The sequence below is a fragment of the Podarcis filfolensis genome (genome assembly GCF_964270895.1).
Source record: "Podarcis filfolensis genome assembly, chromosome: 9".
Classification (NCBI taxonomy): Eukaryota; Metazoa; Chordata; class Lepidosauria; order Squamata; family Lacertidae; genus Podarcis; species Podarcis filfolensis.
In genome coordinates, this window is record NC_139610.1 from 12,460,965 (window position 1) to 12,488,050 (window position 27,086).

Here is a 27,086-nt window from a genome sequence, read left to right on the forward strand (position 1 = left end):
TGGAAAGGAGCCTCATTCAAAGAAGAAGGACCTGCTTCTGGATAAACAGGAACTAGGGATTAGCCTGCACACACGATGCCCTCTCTGGAAACTGTTTTTTCTTACGGGGAAATACGGACAGATTGTTACAGCGGCACAGAGAAACTTCTTTGAAGAAGTCCATAAAAATGGGATCTGTGGTATCAAGTTGGCAGGGCTAAAATTTGAGTATTAGATGTGGTGGAATGTACTTCCCGGCAAAAGGAAAAAGAATTACCGTAATCCTTCTGGCCCACCCCTGCATTTAATTAAAAATGATGCCACTGTATTGGGAAATGATCCACAATAAATTGAAAAAAAAATGTTTAAAAGTACTCCCCCCCACAAAAAACCCCCAGAGTCCTTTCTATTGGGGATAATTCAGACTGAAATTCCCAGGTGTCAAAAAAGGTTCTTTATGTATGCTACTACTGCGGTCCCAAAATGGAAAACGAGCAAGGTCCCAACCAAGGAACCAAATTATATATATACACAAACACATAGTGCTTTTTTATGGGGGGACGCAGGGCTACACATATGTGAAGTTAACATATGAGAGTGCTGGAGCTGAAATAGTTAAACAGGTTACCCAATCAGAACCCAGGGGGGTGGAGTCAGAGGGACTATAAAACCAGCTCTGGGAGGGGTGAAGGAGGAGTTCGTTGGGAGTTGGGTGGTTGGTTGGATGGAGTGGGAGTGAATTGGGATAGAGTCTGTGGGTAGGTTGAGTTAGTGTAGAGAAATAAGTTGAGTAAGAAACAGTTAGGGGCTAGGAAGACAAGTAAATATCTGAGAGGTGGTTTAGTGAGTGAGAGCAGTAGCGGAAGTTATAGGTCTGGATAGGCACCCCATGATTGTAATTGACTGAGACGCTTGTTAAACTGCAATAAATAAACAGAAGTTTATGTTCCAATTTAACCCTGACTGGACTCAGTATTGTACCAGGTAGGGCCTGGGTGGTGGCAGCGAGAAATCAAGTGGTGGCACAGGGATCAATAGACGGTGAAACGTCCGGGAACCCTGTGTGATCACCACAATATACCCCTAAACATTTTGTGAATCGAACTTTGGCCTCATTGAGGGGCAATATATTATGTGTAGGAAAATGACAGTACCCCTAAACATTTTTTAAAGAAAAAAAGCACTCTCTGTGTGAATGCAATAATGGAATACTGAATGGTATAGTTTTTGTAAAATATAATATACAGGAATTCATTATATGTAAAATGAACAACAGAAAGAGAAGGGAAGTCGCTGATATCTTAAGGATGTAAAATGACTATTTTAAATATACAGTGGTGCCTCGCAAGACGAAATTAATTCGTTCCGCAAGTTTTTTCTTCTTGCAAGTTTTTCGTCTTGCGAAGCACGGTTTCCCATAGGAATGCATTGAAAATCAATTAATGCGTTCCTATGGAGACCGCTTGCCAGGCTGGCGGTGCGGAGAAGGGCTTTTCTCCCCACCGCAAGCCTTCAGGACAGGTCCGGGAACAGAGGGGAAGGCGCGCAGTGCTTCTCCTCTGTTCCCGGGGCTTGCGGTGGGAGGAGGGTTTTTCCTCCCCACCGCCAACATTCAGAACAGCATTCTGAACGTTAGCGGTGGGAAGGAAAACCCTCCTCCCACCGCAAGTCTTCAGGACAGCCATCCGAAGGCTGGCGCGGGGAGAAGGTCTCTCCGCCCCACCGCCAGCCTTCGGAGCAGCCTTCCGAAGGCTGCCGGTGGGGCGGAGAGACCTCCTCCTGCCGCCAGCCTTCCGAGGAGCCTTCCGAAGGCTGGCGGCGGGAGAAGGTCTCTCCGCCCCACCGCCAGCCTTCGGAGGAGGTCCGAGGACAGTGGGGAAGACGCGCTGCGCTTTCCGCTGTCCTGGAGATTTCCCTATGGGCTTTCGTCTTGCGAAGGAAGCCCATAGGGAAATTCGTTTTGCGAAGCGCCTCCAAAACGGAAAAACCCTTTCGTCTAGCGGGTTTTTCGTCTTGCGAGGCGTTCGTCTTGCGGGGCACCACTGTATATTACACACACATATGTGTGTGTGTGTAATATATATATATGTAACATATTACATTTTCAGCTACATATTACTCAGTTGTGTGTGTGTGTGTGTGTGTGTGTATAACTCAGTGCATATTACTCAGTATGTGTGTGAATAATAATAATAATAGTAAACTGAGTAATAGATTCATGGAAGGGAAGGTGGGAAGTCCAGAGATTCAGAGGATCTTTAAACATGGATATGTATGGTTATATTGTTACGATTTTATATTTTTTAAACCAAATAAAAATTATTTCAAAATAAAAAATAAAAATAAAGCGCTGGCCCTGAATATGGTCAGCCCACGTGGCAGGAGTCAATAAGACAGCGATGCTCCTGAGCATGCGCATCCCCACGTGGCAGCTTCCCATTCAAAGGGACGCCCCTGAGCGTGCTCACCCCTCAGAAACAACGCCATCCCTTTCCCAGCTTCCCTGCACCCAGCCGCCCCGCTCCTTTCCCTTGAGAGAGACCCTTCAAGCCGTAAGGGCAGGCGCGGCTTCGCGCGCCGCTACTGCGCACGCCCCCACCGCCTGCGTGGCGGCGCGCATGCGGAGTGGCGGCCTCGGCGGCGCGAGCGGGCAGCAACCGCCGCATCGGCTGCTTTCGTCAGCGGAGCGCGAGCGGCCCCCCCTCCCGGCGGGGGGCGGGGCTTCGGCGGCGGCGCGGGCGGCATCCTCGCGAGCTGAGGCGACGACGAAGGAGCCCGTCGCCTGAGCCGAGCCGAGCCGCCGCGCCGATGAACCGTTGCTGCCCCGCCGCCGCCGTGAGGAGAGCCGCGCGGCCGGGAGGGATCCTGCTGCTGCTCCTGCTGCTGCTGCTGTTGCCGAAGGCGGATGCCGCCGCCGCCGCCCGCGCTGCTTCCTCGCCTTCGCCGCCGGCCCCGGGGCGCTGCGAGGCGGAGGCGGCGGACGTGGCCGGCGGCGGCAGAAGGGGAAGCGGAGGCGGAGCCGGTGGAACGGCTTCTGCGGCTGCCTCCGACAGCCCGGCCCCGGGGACAGGTGAGAAGCAGCGGGCGAGGGAAGCCGCCGGGGGGTTGGAGCATCCCCGCCGCCGCCGCCGGAGGAGGAAACGGGGGAGCCGCGGAGGCTCCCTCAGCGCTGAGGGAGGGAATCTTCGTTGCGGTTCCTCCGAGGCTCGCAGGGACGAGGACGCGTTGACGTCACGTGTGGAACGGCGGACGCGTGTCTTGCTCCTTTCTCTCGCCGGGGCGCTGCGACGCGCGAAGTTGGCCCCGAGTTGGTGGCGCGGGGGCGGGGATGCGGATCTTCGGCGCCGGCATCTCCTGCTGGTGAGGGAGGCGAAAGGAGCAAAAGACCATTAAATGCAGGGCACGGAAACGGATCCCTCGGGTCTCGCCTCTGCTCCGGAAGGAGGAGGGGGGTGTCGGCGTCACGTGTGGAGCGGGAGACGCGTGTTTCGTGAGAGCGAGCACTTGTTGGGGTGTGACGCGTGTAAAGTGGTCCTCAGTTGGGGAGGGAGAAGCCAAGCGGTGTGGGGGGGCAGTCTCTCCAAGGATGGAGATTTTTTGGGGGGATCTTGGGGGTGGTGCGGATCAGGGGAAGGGAAGAAAGCCTCCTAAAACCAGCCTTTCTCAACCTTGGGTCTTCAGATTTTGTTTGTTTGTTTGTTTGTTGATTGATTGAATATATATACCACCCTATACCTGGAGGTCTCAGGGATGTTCACGGAAAATATCACAATATATAAAATCGAAATAAAAACAATAACACACCCCCTAGCTGCCAGGAAGGGAGTTGTAGTCCCACAACATCCGAGGACCCTAGTTGGGGGTTCTGGCTTGCAGTGAGGTGTGTGCAGGATGAAAACTGGGAAGGCTTTTAGTGCTAGTTTATTGCTGAACTTAAGATCTGACGTACCTATGGATGTATAGGTGGGAGAAGTAGTGGCGTTTTACCCGAAGCGCTGCATATTAGGGAACACTTGACAGAGTTTGGCCATTGGTAGTCCCCCCCCCCAATTATTTTACTAATTTTCCAGATTATTACCAAACCAAATTACTTCAATTTAATACAATTTCATAAAATCAGGTTTCCCGCTGCTGTTGCAAACATATGTCGATCATTTCCTCCCGTAGCCGCATCATCTCTTATTTAAGAGACATTTTTTCCTCCTTACAAACAGTGCCTGTGTTACATCTTATAAATATAAAATCCATTTCACATGTGTAGTTCTTCATATACATTGTGGTTTCAGTCCTGGTGTGCTGGGAGAATTAATTACCGTCTTCCATTTTTCAGTTCTTTGCAGTGTTTGGTCACTGTTATTATTATTATTGTTAATTATATTTATACACCACTGTTTTTCTCCTAAGGTGGTTCTCTTCCTCCCCAGTTCATCCTCATTAACAACCCTGTGAGGTAGGGCTGGTGACTGGCCCAAGATCACCCAGTGCTCTTCATGGCTGAGTGGGGATTCGAACTCTGGTCTCCCAAGTCTAACTGTTAAATCACACTGATTAGGAAGCCTTCTGAATACCCTTGCTGTATCTACACTGAAATGTAGCCAGTGTTGCACCCTTGCAATTCCTGTCTTTGAGTGGAGCATTAATGAAGAGCTTAGGATTTCAGTTTCAGTTTCAAAGCCCCCCTTTGCCAACTCCTCATTTATCTTACCCATTTGCAATGTGTTGGTTTTTTTTACACGTCTTAAACGGCTTGTAAAAAATAAATGGAGTGGGAAGGCTGTCAATGCAGTTCTCTTGGCTCTTTCATTGCTCATCCACTTATTCCTGCAGAAGAACCAGATGTGTCGGCAGGCAACTGTGGTCCTCTCTCTTTTTCTCTCTGTGTTTGAATTACTAGTCAAAAGGAGTAGAAGCAGCAATGCGGAACTGAGGCAAGTGCATGAAGCTTTCCCGGCAATCCCAGACTTCTAACTCGACATTAACCCACAAGGAAGTTACTATAAAAGTGCTCCGGAGGCTTTAAAAATAATCTTCGTAGGAGGGTGCTGTTTAATATTTATCATCCTATTGTCTGCATGTTTTATAGATGTGTGTAACTGTGGAATATAGCAACTGCTCTAACCATTTATCTTGCGTCTGGGTCTTGCGCTGTGCAGAGGGCAAAAGACGCTGTTTGCATGTTAGTGGAATCTGAAGCAGAGTGAAGGAAGTTGGGAGTGAAATAAACAGTCCTATGAAGTGTTGATAATATATTATCAGCAGGAAGACTTGCTCAGAGGCGGATGAATTCATTCCCAGGAAATAAACTCGCCATCATACTGTTGAAAATGAGAAGATGGAATGTAGATTGTTCTGGAGGAAGTTTCGTGGACGTGAGAGATGGAACTGAAACTTGGACATTGTCCTGTGACCCTGTACTTTGACATCTTCAAAAGTGTGTTCAGCGAACACCTTGACAGTGAATCACTTTCCTGGGGGGGAAAGTAACCATTTTGGAAATGAATTGACCATACTGTGTAAAAGCAAATTAAAAAACAACAAAACATGAAAGTGTTTTCAGAAGTATGTAGCTTCTGCGAACGATGGCAAAAAAGACAAGTGTGCTTCTGTGAGAAAGATAAGCATCGGGGGTGGGGTAGGGAGCATATATCAGGTCATTTGAAGTGTGGGTTATTACAGACTTTGCAGAATTTACTTTATTTGTTACAGTTGTGCCCTATCTTTCTGTTAGGGTGTCCAGAATGGTATGTGGATGGTAGTATCAAGTTTTCCAAACAATGTTGTGAGGTACCGTATTTTTCGCCCTATTGGACGCACCGGCCCATAGGACGCACCTAGTTTTCAGGGGGGGAAATCAAGGAAAAAAATATGATTTCCCCCCCGCGGCTCTGGGAGCAGCGGATAGGCTGCATGCAGCCTGTGCGCTACTCCAAGACCTTCTCCCTGCTTTTGCGGGAGGTGGCGGAATTCCCCCACCTCCCGCAAAAGCCCACAGGAGCCGTGCGTGACTCCTACGGGCTTTTCGACCAGGAGGGAGAAGGGACGGACTCGGCCAGTCAGTCCCTTCTCCCTCCTCGGGGAAAAGCCCCCAAGAGCGGTGCGCTCTTTAAAGGGTGCACGGCTCCTGTGGGCTTTTCTACGAGGTGGGGGAATTCCCCCACCTCCTAGAAAAGCCAGCAGAAGCCGCGGAGCCCCTTTAAAGAGCGCACGGCTTTTGCCTGCTTTTGCGGGAGGTGGGGGAATTACCCATCTCCCGCAAAAGCCCACAGGAGGGTTCAAGAGTAGCGGGAAGGCGTCGCACACCTTCCCGCTGCCCCCCATCCTCTGGGGCTGGCGATGGAGGAGGCGCTGCTTTCCCCCACCGCCAGCCTCAAAGAGCAGACTCTCCTGGCTTCAGCGGAAGCAATGCAGAGTCTCCGGAGCGCAGGCTTCGGAGGCTTCGCGTTGCTATCGCTGAAGCCAAGGAGCCTGCATTCGCCCCATAAGACGCACACACATTTTCCCTTCATTTTTGGAGGGGAAAAAGTGCGTCTTATAGGGCGAAAAATACGGTATGTTAGTTAGGCTGAGAGCTGGTGACTTGCCTATGGCCTGTCAGTGAGTTTTATAAGTAAATAGGTATTTGAACTCAAGTCCTGTTCTAATGGCTGCTTCAGCACATTGCAGAATGCTACAGGGAACTGTTTTGTCCTCGTGGATATTCTTAAGGTCCAGAACTTGCTTGGCTTTGCTACTTTGCTTTTTCTAATGGTATTTCTGTAACTGGGAGAAGCAATATACACAGCCAGGAATCAGGAACAGCTGAAGAGCCAGAGAAAATGTGTCCTGTATTTGTGGGTTCCTGACTCAAGATAGTTTTAGCAATTTCTCCCAGCCAGAGTGGTGATGCTGGGAGGAGCCAGAGGTTCTAGGTACCCAGTATGGCTGCTGCTTTGTGGGGGGGCAGTGGGTATGAATGGGGAATTGTGGAGCACTCTGCAGTAGTAAATGATGGAATAATGTTGGGGATTTGACTAGTGTTTTCAGATAACTGGACTGAGCCTGTGATTCTATTTTATCCTGTTAGCATGGGAGTGGTCCTGTTTTCTATTTTAAATACTTTGGCTTGGATCCATGTTAATGGAACAGGGCTTTCCTGCCCCCTTTTCCTCTGCAGCCTCCTGAAACCTTGCTGCTGTGAATTGGTTGGCCCCTGGGATATTGAGGGGAGTGGTGGCAATTTAGGACCTAAACCATACTTTATACTGTAATAAATCTGAAAAGTGTGTTATCCAGAAAAGTTTTTTCTGGATAAATAGCTTAAGGATCTGTGGTATTTCCAGAATAGCATGACGTTAAATTAGGTTTCTCTGTTCTGTTTTTTAGGATCAGAGACATAGTGTGCAGTGAATCATTTACCCTTCTTGCCTTTTTTCTCTCTCTTGTATAAAAACAGTTTCTCAGCTCTGTTTTTCTTCTTTGGTCTAAAAGAAGTTTTGGCAAATGGGCACTGCCCTGGTATGTATACTGTGATCTTTTAGGTGCCAAGTGAAGACCAGTTCCTGTTCTCCCAGACCTTTTATTTACAATCTTATGTATTGTTTTAGTTCTTGCACCAAGTTTCCCATTGCTGGTTTTTTTGTTTGGCTGGTTTTAAGTATTGTTGCTGCTGGGGTTTATTCTGATTTTAGTCAAGTTTTGCAGAGTTTTACTTTATTTTGTTTATTGTGTTGGGAATTGTATTTTGTATATTGTTTATGTAAGCTGCCCAGAGAACTTTGCTGATTGGTAGTTTATAAATTAATAACAATTACATTTATAAACCATTGATCAGCAATGTTCTTTAGGCAGCTTACATAAACAATATACAACATACAATTCACTTTGACTTACAGTGTATTAACATCTCGGGATTTGAGAGATTCTTACCTGTATTCCAAGTTCTCAGCATATTTCCTGTCTACTGTGGGTATGTTTTTCTCTTATCAGTTTCTTCTAAACAAAAAAAAAAATTTTCTTTCCAGTAGCACCTTAAAGACCAACTAAGTTAGTTCTTGGTATGAGCTTTCGTGTGCATGCACACTTCTTCAGATACACAGTTTCTTCTAGTTAATCTTTCTTTTTCTGAAGTCTTCCTGTAGATTGATATCTATTGCGCGATGCTGCTTTTATCTAAACTTTCTAAATAGTGATTCTGAAGTACAGCTGCATGTTTACACTGATAAATGAGAAACAAACCTACTTGACAAGTGATGGTATGCTGCATATATTCTAAGTTTGGGATAGGTTGTGGTAAATTGCCATGGTTCAAATGTCCTATATGGAGTGCCTAATATAGATGTAGGACTTTACGTGGATTCATGTGAGGAGCCTTTCAGCTTTGAGGCTGGGAATGGAAATTGGAACCAAATTCTTCTTCATATTACTATGGCTGAAGATGTCGTTGCATGCAAAACATCTTATTCAGCAAACATTGTCAACAACAATCATTTGTTTAGCAACCTTTTTTGCAATACACTACTCTGGATTGTTTTGGTTTTTTTGGGTGGGAAGGGAAGCTATTTCTGTCTCTTTGAATTTGTACACTTTTCTATTCCAAGAGCTCACAACATGTACTAGCCTAAATCAAAATATAAGCAAATAGCTAAAGCGGACTCCATAAAATAAAAATTCACACAGTTTCAATGGTTGAAATCCCAGCTTCTCTTCTACTTCCCAGTAGAGCAGGCCATTTCCCACTGACAGTGCCTCAGTTTTACCTGATTGGGCTTCAGTTTATTGGCTCTAATCTAGATACCAAGACAAGACAACAGTCCAGCACATTCATTGCCAAGCCTGCCAGATGTAAAGGAGAGGTAGAGCTGTGTGTCATTTACATGTTACTGACAGAGTAATTACCAAAGTCTGGATGACTCCACTCAGCTGTTTCATACAGATGTTAAATAGCATAGGGGGTAAAATCGAACTCTGAGGAACTGCACATAGAAGCCTCCATGGGGCTGAAGAGCACTCCCCCAAGTAGCACTCTCTGGAAATGTTCATTCAAGTAGGACTGGAACCACTGCAAAGTTAACAAAGGACACATAAACCCCAGTTTGAATGGATCTGGAAAATCAGTTGTCTTCAAGAGCACTTGGATCTGATCTGCAACATTAGTCTACTGAGTATATTGTTGGTCCAAGCTGGATTTTGCTTATTAAATAGTTTTTCACAATGTGATGATACAAGATAGCAAAAATAGTAGAATGAATGTACAGTGTAGCTGGCATCTCTTTTTAAGGATTAAGAAAACCAGAACTGAATTAGAAGTGGTCATTTTTCTGTGTATTAATTTTCTGATAATAAAACTCTGGATGAAGTAAAAAAAAGTCTGTTGCCTGGGAACTCTTATGTTTCCCAAACTGAAAGTTGGTGATTAACTATCTATGAAGTATCTTGCACTGCTGGTGACAGTTATATAATGATCTGTCTTTCATTCTTTTTAGATACAGTTATCATTCTGCAGTGTTGGTTGCTGTGGAAACCAAGCTATGTGATACCCACAGTAGTTAAAGCAAATTCATTATGTAATAGTTATATACTTTTATATTGCACTAATTACAGTAATCTTGCGTTTGTACTAACCACAGGCAGTGAATGCTATATATATGTAGTACAGTGGTATCTCGGGTTACATACGCTTCAGGTTACATACTCCGCTAACCCAGAAATAATACCTCGGGTTAAGAACTTTGCTTCCAGATGAGAACAGAAATCGTGTGGCGGTGGCACGGCAGCAGTGGGAGGCCCCATTAGCTAAAGTGGTGCTTCAGGTTAAGAACAGTTTCAGGTTAAGAACGGACCTCCAGAACGAATTAAGTACGTAACCAGAGGTAACACTGTACTGATAGGCCAAAAAATATATTACTGTATATCACAAATATGTGTTTCAGACTATAGTGTTAAGAACAGATAGTTTTCAGTTGGGAATATTATTGGCTACTTTTATCGCAGACATCATTTCCATCGTAAATGGAACTTCAGAAAGGATGCAGTGCACAGTAGAAATTTAACTTTCAGCTTTTGTACTGGTTAGGTTTGCAAAAAGTTGCCACATTTTTTATATGCAAAGGGTTGATTTTAGATAAACAGTGCTAAATGAGGGCTACTTCCCACACACCCATCTTTGGTAATATCTCTTATGCAGTTAATTATTGGCTGAGACTGGCCTCTCTTCCCAGCGGTCTTGCTTCCTTGACTATTAAAAGACAATTTCCAATCGATATGGAAACAAGCAGTGGATAATATAATAACAACTCTAGGATTCAATCCACAGTTCTTACTTAACATGGGGAATGAGCAAGCAAAAACCATTATAAAACGGTGTGTGGTCTTCTTTTTTCTTTGGCCAGGTACCCTAAATTTTTAATTGGTGAAACTAGAAGATATTCCACTTACCAAACGCCATACATAGCTAATCTTGAAATACCAAAACAACAAAGGGCTTTCGCCTTGACGCGTTGTCAGGCCTTCCCTTCAGCAGTTCAGGAAGGCAGTTATAGGAAGATACCATATGAGGAGAGGAAATTCCCATGTGGCTCTGGGCAGCAGGAAACAACGGAGCATGCCCTTCTTCATTGCCAGTATTACGTAGACATTCAAGGTTTATCCAGCCCATCCTATATAAGTTCCCTGGGTGTTCAGAACAACACTACATCTCCCTATTACTACACGACGATAGCCCAGAAGTCACATATTTAGTTGCTAGATTTTGTACTGCCATGATAGATATTCGTCGAAGGATGATCTATGCTACAAATCAGTCCTAAATAAAAGGCCCATATTGTTAGAGCTGCACTTCTGAAGCCCCACTCCATACAGCTGTTTTTTTTTTAACTGATCTCCTTTAAATTTTCCTTACTGGCTTTTATTAATCCATTACCTATGCTTAATCAAGTATTCTAGGTATACGTTTTAATCTACGTTTGGTTCTTGTTCCCAATTAATTTAATAATTATCTGCTTAGAGATATTGTTATGCTATTTATTTAGATGTTTTGCTTCTGCTGGTCTGTGACCGTAATAAAGTAAATTCATTCTTATGCAACATGTCTCTGAAAAACCCTTGCAGTCATGCCCCTGGAAGCCACATGATTGGCTGAGAATCCTAAGAACTTATTTTTTGCATGTGTTCAGTTACACAAAAGTGCTTCAGATGTTGCAGAAGAGATATGGTCAACTCAAAGTTGGGCACCTTATATTTGCTGCAATGTGTAAAGTGGCTCTGATCATTGTTGAAAATATTGGTGTATAGTGGCAGACTTTGAGTTTGTCTTTGCTCTCTGGAGAAGGATGGGTTTAATTTCTTCTTTTGCTTTTTAGTATTTTTTTTGTGGGGGTGCAGAGAGTTAATTTGTTTTCTGTGACACAATTCGATTCTAGTGCTCTGGCTGCTGAGGTCATGTTGTTCCTGCTTATATTTGGTGTTCTTTTGTCAGCATGCTTTCTGAAGGGATCAACTGCTGTTCGTTCTTAACATGAATTGTTGAGCAGGGCTAGAAATTCTTATCGCTGCAGGCTTATAGATCAACAGTAATATTTATTGATTTGATGTACCTATTGCACGGGTGATAAGGTTGGGAAATAATTTTCTTGAAGGAATTTTTTTACTTAGCTGTTCAACCAGCTTAGGACAACTAAAGCTTGGACCTCTTCATTCAGTGCTATGAGTTGCATGGTGTGTCAGTTCTTTAAAGTTAAGATCTCTCACCCAGCAAAGCATGCAGGCTTGGTTTTAGCAGAGGCCTTTGGCTTGCTTGGGTGAAACCCCTCCCAGTATGCAGGCATATCCATACGCTGGAAGGGGTTCACACATGGAGACATGATCGCTACATATTTCAAGTTCCATTTTGTTTTCTGGTATTTTATTTGACAGAAATTGTGGATTCAGAAGGGATCTTCATTTTTCAGTAGCTCTTGTTCTAAGTAGCACCCATGTTTTTTAAAAGAATTTGTTTTGAACGTGAACGTAAATCCCATCGATTTCCGTGCAGCTTAATTCAGAGAAATAAGGCATGTCTCCATGGATTGAAATTGTCTTCTGTATAAATTTATGGGTGAAACACTTATTAAATTGCTGGGTCAGCATTATTATTTCTTGTAGTGATAAATAAGTAACTTATCCACACTTGTATTAGTTTTGTCAAAAAAGGGCTTAAAATAAACATTTCAAAGCAAATGATCATGCTTACAGGCATATTTGAGATTATGGTGTTTTGTAATTAACAATGAAAGTATATCATATTTTTTGACTTTGTGGCCTGATTGTTGCAATTCCAAGTGTGTTTGATTCTGTCTTCTCTTAGTAGTAACCTGAAATGCTCCAGTAAGGTGGAACAAACAAAAACGTTGGCTAGCAAGATCTCTTTTCCTAATTTATTTATCTCACTGCAAACTGTTCTTCCAAAGTTACATCTAAAGGGTTGGTTTTATTTATCTAATGAAATTCTTGCTCTGTTTAACAATAGTTTTATATCTTTGTTCAGTAGTTATTGTGACCTGGTCCCAATAACAGAAGCATCCTTGCAACAACAGAAACATTCCTGTTCAGTGTTGTCAATAGACATTCCGTCTCTTAGGTGCCACCCTGTTCCTCTTGGCCCAGCTACATGTCAGAAGATAATGCAGTATCTCTTCTGAAGAGAAGGAAACTCCATCCTACTATACATACTATTCTTTATGTCTTTTGCAAGAAGGAACATTTTTCTTTGGTATTTCCAAAACTCATTCCTATGTTTGTTTGTATGCAAACAAATATGGAAATATAATTGACACTTCAAAATATGCCATATTTGAAAGAATATATATAGAAGAAGAGCCATGTTCATAGAAACCAAAAGTTTTAAAAATGCAAGAGGATTACTGTTGAATTGGTCCAAGGGTCTATCTATAATAGTCAGCCAGATGACCCTGGGAAACCCATGGCTAGGCATGAAGGAAATACTCCTTCCTGATAGTTTTCCCTCCAGTAAATTGTTTTCAGTGGGATGCTGCCTTTGCACTGGAGGTTCCATTTAGCCGTCATGGCTAATAGAGTTCTATCTCCCCTCTCTGTCCCCAATTAGTCTAATCCTCTTTTAAAGCTATCTAAGCCAATCTCCCGTCAGCACATCCTGTGGCTTTCAAGTCCATAAATTAATTGTACATTTTGTGAAGAAGTATGTACTGTTGTCCACCCTGAATCTACAGTCTGCCACTCAGTTTCATTGGGTGACCTTGGAGGAGCTAGAATTACATGAGAGGCAGAAAAAATTCTCAATATGTACCCTCCCCATAACATCACGGAAAAGCTGCAACCCTTCTTGAGTAGCATTTATACTGAAGAGCCTCTGTCAATGCCTAAAGATGTGGGTGTTGCTCGCCTTCGAAAAGTTTTCATCAAATACAAGCCATTAAATTAGGTTAGTTAATTTTTATTGTTTTATACAATGTTGTTCAGTTTAAACTGTTTAGTTGAGTTAGTTTATGTTTATAATTTCAATAAAGTACTGTATGGATTGATTTTTTTGGTTTGGCTTGTACTTATTAATATTATGATTGCTTTTAACTGTTTCTGATCTTTTAAAATTGCTATTATTCATTTGATATTCTATCAGTTGCATTGGGCACAATTTTGTGGGAAAGCCTCATGCAAATAGATAATGTAGTGATTTATAAACCAAGATTCCATTCCAGTTGTGCCATGTGTTAAACCTTTGCTGAGTAACCAAGTTTTGTGTGATCTTCTACACCTATTAAAGGAGGGCAAACCAGCACGTTACAATATGGTTGTTTTTTTTTTTTAAAGCAGGCACTTCCAGTTTACTGCCAATCATGTTGGTTATATTTCACTGCTGTCTGGAACATACATGTGTAGGAGGGTGACATACTGAATGTATTAAATGCCCACATTGTTTGTCTTTGGGGGCGTTATTCATATATCTGATTAATATAGAATTAGTATTCTGGATATAGAATATGGTCTCTCACAGCAGGTAGATTACTGAATAGGAGTGGACTATTGGATCGGGTGGAGTGGTCATTTGGATTGGCTTCAAAGATAGCCAGTTGCGGATTCAGCTGAGCTCCCTCATTGCCTTCCTTGGTAGTTGTATTTGGCTAGAGACCTTATTGTATGTGGGATAATGACCCTCTCTATACCACACATTAACACACTTAAATACTACCAGGAGTCTTGTTTGGTTGGTGTTACACTTGATTATAGGGATGAAGATGGCACTGTGGTCTAAACCACTGAGCTGCTTGGGCTTGCTGATCAGAAGGTCAGCGGTTCGAATCCCCATGATGAGGTTGCTTTGTCCCAGCTCCTGCCAACCTAGCAGTTTGCAAGCACGCCAGTGCAAGTAGATAAATGGGTACTGCTGTGGCAGGAAGGTAAACGGCATTTCCGTGTGCTCTGGTTTCCATCACGGTGTCCTGTTGCGCCAGAAGCGGTGTGGGATGTTTTACTATTTCGTTGTGTTTTCCTAGAAAAGAGGCTAGGAAGGCCAACAGTGGTGTGATTGTTTGGGATGGGAAACCTACTTGCATCTTGCTAATTTGTCATGCTTATTTCAAAAGCTGCTTCTTTGCTGTGTCTCATGAAGAAGAATTCTTTCTCTGAGCTGCTTTGAATCCATTTGAATCCATTTTTAAATTTAGCTTTTCAAAGCTTTGTTTCAAGCTCTTGTTTCAAGCTGTATTCTCTTGCCTTTAATATAAACAAATGCATAAAGAAAACTTCATGCTTTACAAGCTTATGATATGTAATGACTGTGAAATATCTAGCAGTCGTGTTTAAGGTCATGAAAGAAAGTTATGTTTCTTTCTTCCGTAAACACAGAGAGTAAATTTATGGGCGTAGAAATTATAATCAGGCTTCACTAACTCCATTCTGCCTGGACCAACAACAGACACTTTGCCTGTTTCTGAGATAGGGATGGAGACAGAGGAAGGTAATATTACTTTGGCTGTGTAAGGAGCAGGGTGTGGCACTACGGATCTATCAGACTGAAGGCCCTGATGTACCAGGAGAATCTCAGATGCAAATGGAAAGTGTTTGGACCACACAAAGGTAGAAAAGGCATTGAGATATGAGAAATGGAGAAGAGAGAAATAAAAGAGTTGAGGTACCAATAGTTACCTGTTCCAAAGAGAGTAGGAGTGGGTTTCCTGAGTTTCACAGGTTTTTGAACAGAGGGATTGGATTGGAAACAAAGGTATGCATTGTGGCTACATGCACCTTCTGAATTCCACTTTGTAAGTATTTACTGAAATGTTTCTTCAATGGAGTGGCAATGATGTGGAATCTAAAAGGTAATGTAAGGTAAAGGACCCCTTGACGGTTAAGGTGTCAAAGGTGTCTATGGGGTGCAGCGCTCATCTCGCTTTCAGGCCGAGGGAACCGGTGTTTGCCCAAAGACAGCTTCCTAGTTCATGTGACCAGCATGACTAAACGGCTTCTGGCGCAATGGGACACTGTGACCGAAACCAGAGCGCACGGAAACGCCGTTTACCTTCCCATCACAGCGGTATCTATTTATCTACTTGCACTGGCATGCTTTCGAACTGCTAGGTTGGCAGGAGCTGGGACAGAGCAACGGGAGCTCACCCTGTCATGCAGATTCGAACCGCTGACCTTCTGATTCGCAAGCCCAAGAGGCTCAGTGGTTTAGACCACTGTAGGCCACCCTAGAGTTCTGTACCATAAATTAGGTTGAGATGGGAATTCTAGACCAAGATGGGTATCCTAAAGTGAAAACGATGGACCACTCTGGGGACTGGGCTGAAGTCTGGTATCTGAAGTCTAAACTGTTCTTGGCCTTGAGGGCAAAATAGTGAGGTGTCAATGGATTTTCCTGTGCAAAATAGAGATGGAAGATATTTTCAGAGATACAAATGATTACTGTTTATGTTACCAGTGGAGGCAGTTCTTGCTGGGGAAGCCACTTTTTTCTTGCCAGGATGGCCTAATGGAGGCACTTGCTGGTATTGGCAGTTAGCCAATAGATCAGGCACAATTAGGTCATGCGTCTGGAGCGCTTTATGTTTGCAGACATTGCAGAGAAGTTAGTCTCCTATTAATGAAGATAGCTTGTGTGCAGCTAGGCTTACTGCTTCTTTCATCCTTGTCTTGCACAGCCTCCTGTAGAGCAATGCTAAAGAAGCCAAGGTGTTTAGCAGCATGCACAGAGTGCTAGCCAGACTGGCCACCTGCGTAATAAGCAGCCAAAGACTGACTCTCCGTAATGATAGTTCTATTGTAGATAGATACACCTTAAAACTTCTGTTTACTTTTATACTTTCTTTGAGGGGTTAACAAAAGGTAGCCTCTCCCCCCTTCACTGTTTATTGGGCAGAAATTCTCTGTACCTGAAGCACCTGAGAGAAAGGCTGCAGTGGGATAGTGATTGACATTTAAAAGATGTTATATTTCTGCTTCAGCTTGACCACCTGTGTTCAGTCAGAAGTCCCAGTTCTAGAGATAGACAGATCTGGAATCTTTGAATCCTCTGCCATAGTTAGTGGGGTGAGCTATGAGCACTTACGGAGTGAGCTATGAGCACTGTCACTTGTTTTAGCCATGTGTATTATAAATATCTTTGTTTCTTCACATTCCTTTCAGTGTTCGAAACTCCTATTGTTCTAGGCGCATTTTGCGACAGGGAATTTCATCAGTGCAAGCAGTTTCTGATCTCTGGGCGCAGTACTGTGCCTAAGATTTCAGATTAAAACGACAGAGTGGAAGGAAAGGAGGAGCTTTTCCTGTCTCCCCACTTCTAGCTACTCTCTGAAGACTGGAGAAGAGACCCTCTTAAGAATCTTAGGGGGTTGGGGCAGGCAAAGGACTAGACCATGTGAAAAATGAACATAATATTTTAGCTGCAGTTCATTTTCAACTTTGTATTCTTGTTGTTAAAAAAGCACACCTAGACGTTCTGTTGTTGCACCCATAACCTAGGCGCAATTTAGCTCCTTGCTTTCATATGTCAGTTTCTAACACTGATTCGTCTGGAAAGAGGTGCGTAGATGTCTTTTTAAGGCTAAGGACCAGGAAAGTGGGATGGTGTACCTGGGAATTCATCATGTTTTGAACACTGTGGACCAGAATTCTTTCAGCACTGTTGTACTGAGGAACATAGTCTGGTGGTTTGCCAGTTCCTTCTGAGATACCACACCCTCTTACTTTATGGCCATCACACAATAGGGGACTTGAAAAGTTTCCAAATTAAAACTTAGTACCTTCTGCTCACTGGAACAGTTGTATAGTATTTACAAGAATAAACATGCAAGGAAAATGGAAAGGGATGATTAGTAGGAGGCAGGTATTGAGGCTTGGTTAAAATATCCTGAGATGTTTTGTTATGGTTGATATTCAGTGTTACGCAGCATAGACTGATCGAAAATGTTGGACTTGCATAACTATTTCAGTGATTCCGCTGTGAGTATGAACTTGGTTAGAACTGCCACATAGTTCTTCAATTATTTTTGTTTTTCTTAAAGACCAACCCAACCTGCCATTTATTTACAGGATTTTTATGCTGCTTTCCAGGACCAAGGCCCTTTCAAAGTGTCTGGCAATCAAAATCATAATAAGCTGTAGCAAAACAACATCAGTACAAACTTCAAAACTACATTTTTAAAAAATAAAAAATATCTTTATCCTTGCCTAAAATTCAATAAGGAGGGAGCCAACCTCTAGGGCAGGGGGAGGTAGTTTCACAAACAGGATGCCACAACTGAGATGGAGCCACACTATGTACTGTGCTTAGCTGTGAGAGTGCAATTGTACCTTGGATCCCAAATGCCATGGAATTCGGACATTTTGGCTCCCGAATGCCACAAACCAGGAAGTGATTGTTCTGGTTTGTGACCATTCTTTTGGAACCCGAATGTCCAACGGGACTTCTGCAGCTTCTCATTGCCTGCAGGAGGTTCCTGCAGACAACCAGAAGCCGCTATTTGGTTTCCGAACATTTTGGAAGTAGAACGGACTTCCAGAATGGATTCTGTTTGACTTCCAAGGTACTACTGCACAAGGAAGGCCTTCCCAGCAGATCTTAAGGCATGGTCTGGCAGATAATGGAAGAGGCACTCCTTCAAGTACTTGGAATGCAGGTTGTTCAGGACTTTATATGGCAACAACAAATCTTGAATTGAGTCTTGTATCATATTGGCAGACAAAGCACTTTGTACATGTACGTTATCTATTTTATTAAAAAAAATTATGTACTGCTTGATTGGGGGTGGGGAACCTCAAAGCGGCTTTTGTGTTACATAGCCCCAAACAGAAGTACCGCTCACAATCCTGATGTTGCACCAGTTGCAACTTCTGGATTATCTTCACAAGTAGCCCAGTATAAAGCACACTGCAGTATGTTAAATGTAAGGTTACCAAAGCATGGATAACTGTTACTAAGTTATCCTGGCCCAGGAACAGCTGCAGCTGTGGCCACTGATGCCACCTGGGCTTCGAGTAACAGTGCAGAATCAAGGAGTACTCCCAAGCTACAAAATTGTTCCTTCAGGAGGCGTGCAACCTCATCTAGCATAGGCCACACCTCCAAATCCCGGACACAAGAACCATCCATCAGCTGCACCCCCATCTTGTTGGGATTCAGCTTTAGTTTACTGACTCTCATCCAGCCTGCCTCCAGACACCAGTCCAGCATTTGCAGAGCTTCACCTCATTCATACTGGGGAGAGAGAGAGAGCTGGGTTCCCCCTGCATATTGATGGCGCCATGTTCCACATTACCAGATGACTACCCCCATCAGTTTCATAGAGCTGTTAAACAGCATAGGAGACAGGATGGACCACTGCCGAACCCCACAGCATAGTAGATGAGGGACCAAGCAGTAGTCCCGAAATGCTACTCTGGAAATGACCCTGCAGGTAGGAGAGGAATCACAGTATCATTGTGCTTTCAATTCCCAACCCGAATTGGCCTGAATATAAGCCTCACTTCCCCCCCAAATTCCGACCGTGAAAACTTAAAGTGTGACTTATATTCGCGACCTTATGGTATGCAGCCAGGAAGCACCCCCCACCCCCAGTATGCAGCCAGGAGCAGCGAGGAATGGAGCAGCTTTTATTTGGATATTTTTTCTTTTTTTCTTCCCTGGTCCAATTTTATAGGTGCAGCTTATACTCGGGTGTGGCTTATATTTGGGCCAATATGGTACTTGAGGAGGATTGCATTGTTGATGGTCTTAAAAGCTGCTGATAGATCAAGGAGAATCAATGGTTTCACACACTACTTGTGTCTCTTTTCCAATAAAGGTTATCATCCAGGGCAGTGAAAACTGTTTCAGTGCCAAGAAGCCAGATTGAATCTTCCCCTTCCTCACAGTTTATCCAGCCTGTAACCCAGCTGCTAGAAAAAACCAATTCAACCTTCTTAAACTAAATGTAGCCCCATACATTATAAAACAAAACACTACCTGTGGAACCTGACAAAGTTGAGGAAAAACACACCTAACTCATCAAAACATCTATCTTATAAACCTTACCTTATCTTATATCTCATTAGCAGTATATAAACTCCACTTAAATATATAAACCAAGACTTGAAAACCTCACTTTAGCAAACCCCTCTAACAGAGTTCTCAACAGAGCACCTCTTTACCAGAGCATTTGAACAAACTTCACACTTTATAACCTCACCTTTCATATACCTCCACACTAGAGAATCTTCCACCTAGACAACTAGTCCATTAATTGATTGACAGCTTCAGCAGATCACAGTCCACACAGTCGCAGGTCAAAATTCCCGACACTGACAACTTGAAACAACTACCTGGTTCAAAGAACCAAGAAGAATATGTCCAAAGATACCTGTTCACAGCCCATTGTCAAATAACCATGGAAGCACTTGTGTAACCTTTTCACAGCTATTCTGGCCTGTTACTTTAAATTGCAAGCTTCCTTGCCACACCCCGCTACTTCCTGGTGAGGCAAAAGAAGAACGCTGTGATACATGTGAACACTATTGAAAACCATTACCTTACCTCTCTCTCTGACCTTGTACCTGCCTTTACTCTTTGGGAGAAAAAAACTGCAACAGATTGAAATGGGTCCAGATAATCCAGTTTCTGCAAGCATGCCCAAAGTTGCTGAGCCACCACCCTTTCTGCAAAGCTTAATCGTACAAGTTTGTTAAACTTCATAATGTTGCAACACAGGAGTGTAACTCTTTTTGCTGGTGCGTTGTAAAGAATTTATATCACTTCTATATTCTGTTGCACTTTGGGGAACAGTGAGCCTCTCCCTGCTACATGCTAATAATACATATATTATTAGCATGTAGCAGTACATGCATGTACATGCTAATAATACATATAAGCAACTTATACAGTATACAGTAAATACAGTAAGCAACTTCAGTAATATATGACTCTTCAATATCCCCCCTACACCTTATTTCCATCATAGTATTGAGGACTTCCTAGAAAGTAAACCATGAACCTCAATTTAAGAATCATTCTTTAGTTAATAATCTCAAAAAAGATCAAATATTTCCAACACTTCCCCTGCATATACTGAATGTTTGATTAAATGCTATGTAACTAAAGATGTAGTGAAAACACCAGGAGCTCATTAAAGATCCCCATATGAGCTTTAGAAGCACTTGAATTCTAGTTTGTAATTTCAAGGCTGAGAGTTTGTGTAATTTTAGGGATTCTTGTATTTGCTTGGAAAAAAGATCTGAGATCTTTCAAAATAAGCAAATTGGAAGATGTATAATATTTGCTAAGGCAATCCTGTCTATTTCTAAGTGTAACTTAGCTTTGCAGATAGCCTATGGTTACCAGATTTTTTTCAATGAGTCCGGGGACACTTATTTTTTTTTTTTTGGGGGGGGGGAAGCTGAGTAGCAACAGGGAGTCAGTAGTGGGGATGGTGAGGCAAAAGACCCTGGGCCCAAGCACACATGCATATTGTATAAATGTGCAAAGCCCTTCTTTCGCACCCTGTGAAACATACATGTGCAGAGTTTTTAAAAAACTGGGCAACTGCGTGCTGCCTGACTCCCGAGCCTCTCCTGATCTCTTGCCCGCTTCCCCCTTTGTTTTGACTGAAGGGCTTTGCACCTTGCCTGACAGAGAAACCGCTTGCCTTGTGCCCCTCCTGGGCAGCGGCCGCCCACCCGAAACTCCTGAGCCTCCCCTGATCTGTCAAAACAAAGGGGGAAGGGGGCAGGAGATCTGTACCGCCAGACGTCCCTGGTTCCCCTTCGGCAGTGGTGGCAGCTGCGAGTAGCTCCTGAAGCCAGCCAGAGCCAACTGCGCTACCAGGCTGGCTCCGGGCTGCTGAGGCTGCCACTACCACATTTCCCGGGGACAGATTTGCAAATCTGGGGACATTCCGGGGACGGAATTTATCTGGGGACAGATTTGCAAATCCGGGGACTGTCCTCGGGAACCGGGTAAGTCTGGTAACCCTAAGATAACCTATCCCAGTAATGCAGATGTTTTCAAGCTTTGTATAAAGCCCATGATGTAAATAGCAGGCTTGCTCTTTGTATTCCTGAAATGTTGCTACCTTTCTATTCTATCAGAGTAAAAATTCATTGAGACTTGAAAAGCTATATACTCAAATGTTAATCAAAACAGATCCATGTGTTAAAAATCATTTTACTTATTTTTTTATTTTTCTCCTTTGGTAGGAACTTAAGAAATAGTCTAGGAAGGGAAAACAATTTCTGGTCAGACTGCAACTTACTAATGAATACTTTTGGGAGAGAGTCAAAAGATCAAGGCATGTGTTCTGGATTATAAAAAGGAATTTAGATGCCAATGTCTTACGTTTCATTTTCTTAAATCTTTCTTCAGTAAGAGAGCAGTTACAGCATTAAAAAAACAAACAAAGTCCTTTTGTACTGTGGTTGGTAAATCTTCATTTCTGTAACATTGTGTGGTAGCTGATTAAGTCCTGTGATTTTGAGTTCAAGAATTTTTCAAGGCTTGTGCTTGTTTTGCATATATGTAGTAAATGTTACTGCACAGTAAATTATGAAATCACTAAACAAAACACTACTTAAATGTCTGAGCTTGCCGTCAATTAGTAATGCCTTGTTCAGAATAATTTAGATGGTATTTTTGCTTTAGGAGTTTTTGGTAAGTATAAATTGAGGATTTTCGAGCTTTTACTGAAATTCTGAGGTTTAAATTATTAGTACTTGGACTGCAAATACTAGAAATGTTTATTCAGAAGCAAGCTCTACTGTGTTCAGTGGGAGTTACTTTGAGGTAATGTTTCTAGGTTTTCCATTTTTAAAGTTCATATAGTAGCTGTTGCTTTATGGGAAAGCCTGCAAAAAAACAAAAACAAAAAAAAACTGTTTTCAGATAGTACTGATCAGCTCATGTTCCTTCTCAATATTTTTTCTTACGGATATTTTACGCCATTGACCAGTTATGAAGGCTTGACTTTATCTTCCGATTTTCCCATCTTTCTTCCCTCCTGTGTTCAATATGCTGCCCAGTTATATTGTTTCTCTCCTTGTAAATACAGTGGTACCTCAGGTTAAGTACTTAATTTGTTCCGGAGGTCCGTTCTTAACCTGAAACTGTTCTTAACCTGAAGCACCACTTTAGCTAATGGGGCCTCCTGCTTCTGCCGCGCCGCCGGAGCCCAATTTCTGTTCTCATCCTGAAGCAAAGTTCTTAACCTGAAGCATTATTTCTGGGTTAGTGGAGTCTAACCTGAAGCGTATGTAACCTGAAGCATATGTAACCTGAGGTACCACTGTATGTACCAAAATGTATAAAACACAATATCGAATTGACAAAAGGACAAAGCGATAAATTAGTTCTTAAAAATAAGAATCTGTAATTTACTGTAATTGGTTTTTAATTCAAGAATCTCTGATCAGATGCTGATAATCAGATGACCGACAGGATGCTTGTATCACTGTTTATGTTAAAGGTGCTTTAATGATGAGCATGTAGACTAGGCCATTAAATGCTATAAGAAATAAGGTGATTAAGACAAAGCAGATAAACTCTGAGGTGTCTTTGACAGTGCAATTCTATGCATGCTGACATGCAGAACCACATCTCAAAATTTAGAACACACAGAGGAGAGTTTTGTTCTGGTTTGTGTGTTTATTTGAAAAGGCAAACCACATTCATTTATTATTATTTATTATTTAGTAAATTTCTATACTTCCCTACACCTGTAGATCTAAGGGCGGTTCACAACACTTCTCTTCCTCTAGTTTCATTGAGGTCAAAGTGACTTCCTCCTAGGTCAGTGAGTACAGGATTACAGTCAGAGAGTTCCCTAAATGTTAAAAAATTCTGTTGGACTCCAACTCCCATCAGCCCCTTCTGGTATGGGCTATTGATTAGGAATGATGACAGTGGTTGTACAGCAACATTTCAGGGGCCACCTGTTCTACCTCCTTGTTTCAAAATTGCAGGAAACTTGGTTCAGTGGTTGAACCTACCACATGTTTGCTAGTTTTGTCAGGACTATTTGTCACATGCTTGCTATGATCTATCCATTTGTGTGTGTGTGTGTGTGGGAGACTCTACTGAAAAAACTCAGTGGCTGATAGCTGCATTTTTAATCTGGTGTGATAAAAATAGAATTGAGAAGGTGTAAAAGGAAGATGATACATATCAAAAGGGAGGGACGTATCTGTAGTGGTATATTTGCTATGTGGAAGGTACCTGAAGGGTAGCAGTATTTAGGAAGCACAGCAGTTTTTGTCGCCCCGCAAAGACATATATAAAGTACCAATTTCTATATTTGGTAAAGTGCTAATAGAAACTTACGTCGTTTAGGTCCAACAGGACTCCAAAACGCAGGAAAAAGCCCTGAGTTTGTAAGTTTCTTTTAATGACTGTTGCAGATGACCTAACAAACTTTAAAGCAGAGATAGGAACCTGTGGCTCTCCAGATTATGTTGGATTTGAACTCGCATCAGCCCAATTCTGCCTGGCCAATGTTAACAGCTGATGAGAGCTGTAATTGAACAACATTTTGAGGGCCACAGGTCCCCCCTTGTTCTAAGGCGTTCCTGAGTAGGAACCCCCTGTTTGCCTGTGAATAGCACCCACGTACAAGAGGTCTGTTTTATTCACCGTGGGTAGTGTGTGAACATGAACAACTGAAGACTTAGTGTGTGAATTATGGTAGGGTTTACATAGAAGTTTCATTTTCCAGTTTTCTCAAGCTTCTCTAGCAATCCAGTCTTAGAGTTGTGTCCAGTGCTGTCTGTGTGGAAGTGAAACAGACTTAAGATCACACAGTGAGACTTCATCTTCCTTTCCCCACCCCTGCAACCTTCTGTGCACCGCATGCAACGTTGGATCCTGTCTTTAGTCATTAGGTAAAAGTAAAGAGACCCCTGACTGTTAAGTCCAGTTGTGGACGACTCTGGAGTTGCGGCGCTCATCTTGCTTTACTGGCCAAGGGAGCCGGTGTTTGTCCGCAGACACCTTCTGGGTCATTCTGGCAAACCAGAGCAGCGCACGGAAACACCATTTACCTTCCTGCTGGAGCAGTACCTATTTATCTACTTGCACTTTGATGTGCTTTCGAACTGCTAGGTTGGCAGGAGCAGGGACCAAGCAACGGGAAATCACCCTGTCACGGGGATTCAAACCAATATCCTTCCGATCAGTAAGCCCTAGGCTTTGTGGTTTAGACCACTGCGCCACCCTGTCCTGTCTTTAGTAGTTAGTTGTATGTAATTCTAATTTATCCTTTCCCAACCTGGTGCCCTCCAGATGCTTTGGACTTCAACTCCCATCATCGCTGACCATTGGCCATGATGCCTAGGTCCGACGGGTTTTGTGGTCCAAAACCTGTGGAGGGCACCAGGTTGGGAAAGACTGCTTTAGCGATTGCAGAAAGCAATATGTTTTCCTTAATTCTAATGCGGGCTCTGTGTGTGTATTCAAATGAAATGTCTCTTGATTTGTTTAGGAGTGGCATTTCAAGCTGCTTACTTTAAAGTTTAGAGTGACTGATGCATTGCAGTTAAAGCCAAGAGGTTTGTCTCCTTTAACGGTGCATGTAAAATCTTCCTCCCATTTTGGCTTAAAATTTCAATTTTCTCCATATTTGCATTTCTTATGACTTGATTATGTTATGCTTTCATGCATGCACAGAATATAAATCAGATGCCACAGCAAACTCCAGCATCTGATTAGAAAGGGTTTATTGCAAGATGGCAAGATGTCTATCATTGCCTGCACAAATGTATTGCACAATATCCTTTTTGAACACTGCAAATGTGCACTGCTGGACAGTTTCTGACTTGCAGCAATGATGATGATGATGATGATGATGATAATAATAATGATAATAATGTTATTTATAAGCTGCCCATCTGACTGGGTTGCCCCAGCCACTCTGGGTGGCTTCCAACAGATTATAAAACTACAGTAAAACATCAAACATCAAACTTCCCTATACAGGACTGTCTTCAGATGTCTTCTAAAAGTCAGATAGTAGGCAGATTGATCGACCCTTCTTCTAGGCAATGAAGGGTACAGGAAATTATAAAACACATGGGCACCTTTTGTGGTCTCAAGAGCTGCAGCTGGAAGTGTCAAAGAGGTGCATGAAGTTTAGGAGCTACAGTTTGGTGACCCCTGAACCAAACTGTCCTATTCATTACAGAGGGAGAACCATGTATGAAATTTTGAGAATAGTTGTAGTTCTATTTAATGTCATCAGACTGCATATCCTTTTATATGTAATAGTAGTGGTCTAAACTACAGTATTTTGTTTGAAAGCTGAATGGGTGTGTTAACTTTGAAGGTAGCAGAGAAACTTTCTGGCAAGAGAAGAGGGGGATCAGTACCTAGGTTGTAGGTGGAACTTATTCGGGATGGTAGGAATGGTATAGTTACAATCAGATGGAACAAAAGGATAAACCTTTTGGGTTTTGTGGTATTCCTCTTTCTGTATTCATGTAGTCTTTAAAGCTTGCAGTTTGCCCTTGATCTTGCTGCAGTCGGTTTCCTCCCCTGCTAACTCTGTTCACGTTGCCTTGACAAATACTTCTAGTCACCCACTAAAAACAAAAAAACCTTTATATATCAGTCAAGATGCTGCCATCTCCCTTTCACCAGTATAGAGGAAACACTGTGAAGCTAAGAACAGATTGTCTCCCTGTTTGTGTTTCCTTTGCTTGGCACTGCAGCCATTTCCAGTTGCTATGATGAACCATTTACAGAGGAAGTTCGCTCAGCCACTTCAATTTCTTTCTTACCCGGGAATATGTTGAATACTGATAGGAACTTCAGAACAATGCAGCTGAAGTATTCTTTACTTGAGCATGTGTATTACAAAATGTCAAACTTAGAAATCACAGAATTGTAGGGTTGGTAGGGACCTCATGGGTCACCTAGTCCAACCCCCTGCAGCTGCAGGAATCACAGCTAAACAATGCCTGACAGATGACCATCCAACTTTTGTTTAAAAACTTCCAGTGAAGGAGAGCACAAGGGAGTCCATTCCATTGTTGAACAGCTCTTACCATCAGAAAGTTCTTCCTAATGTTTAGGCGGAATTGCCTTTCTTCTAATTTGAATCCATTTGTTTGGGTCCTACCCTCTGGACCAGCAAAAAACAAAGCTTGCTCTATCTTCCATGTGGCAGCCCTTCAGATATTTGAAGATGGCTATCATATAACCTCTGAGTCTTCTCTCCTGTACAGCAAACTTACATAACTCCCTCAACTGTTCCTAATAAGCCTTGGTTCCCAGATCCTTCTATCATTTTGGTCAGCCTCCTCTGCAGACGTTCTCACTTATCAGCATCCTCTTGAAACTGTGATGTCCAGAACTGGACACAATACTCGCCATGGGGTCTGACCAAGGCAGAATGGAGTGGAACTATTGATTCCCTCTTGTTAAATAGACTTATTAGCTTGAAGGGGGTGTAATTTGGATTGGTGGAAGTGCTTTTCAGTGTGATCCGAATTAAACAACCTGAAAGGACCCTTCAAGTTGCAAGGGGGAAAACTTTCTAACACTTCAAGATCTTCCAAGGCAAGGCGGAAGGGAAAATGCTTCTGCAGTTAATGGTGCTTCTCTCATCAGTTTCTTGCCATGAGTTCCTAGACTGTAAAGCCACAAGTGGTAGGCACCT

General features: G+C 42.9%; 1 protein-coding gene across 1 annotated transcript in view; it reads left to right on the forward strand.

Annotated features, from left to right (window-relative positions):
- Positions 1-2,613: 2,613 nt before the first annotated feature.
- The window catches only part of STIM2 (stromal interaction molecule 2), a 71,634-nt gene continuing 47,161 nt past the window's right edge, over positions 2,614-27,086 (forward strand). Inside the window, exon 1 of the mRNA XM_083630334.1 lies at positions 2,614-3,049. Within this exon, the coding sequence (XP_083486460.1) occupies positions 2,788-3,049 (262 nt within the window). The 5' untranslated portion in view covers positions 2,614-2,787. The remainder of the gene's footprint in view (positions 3,050-27,086) is intronic.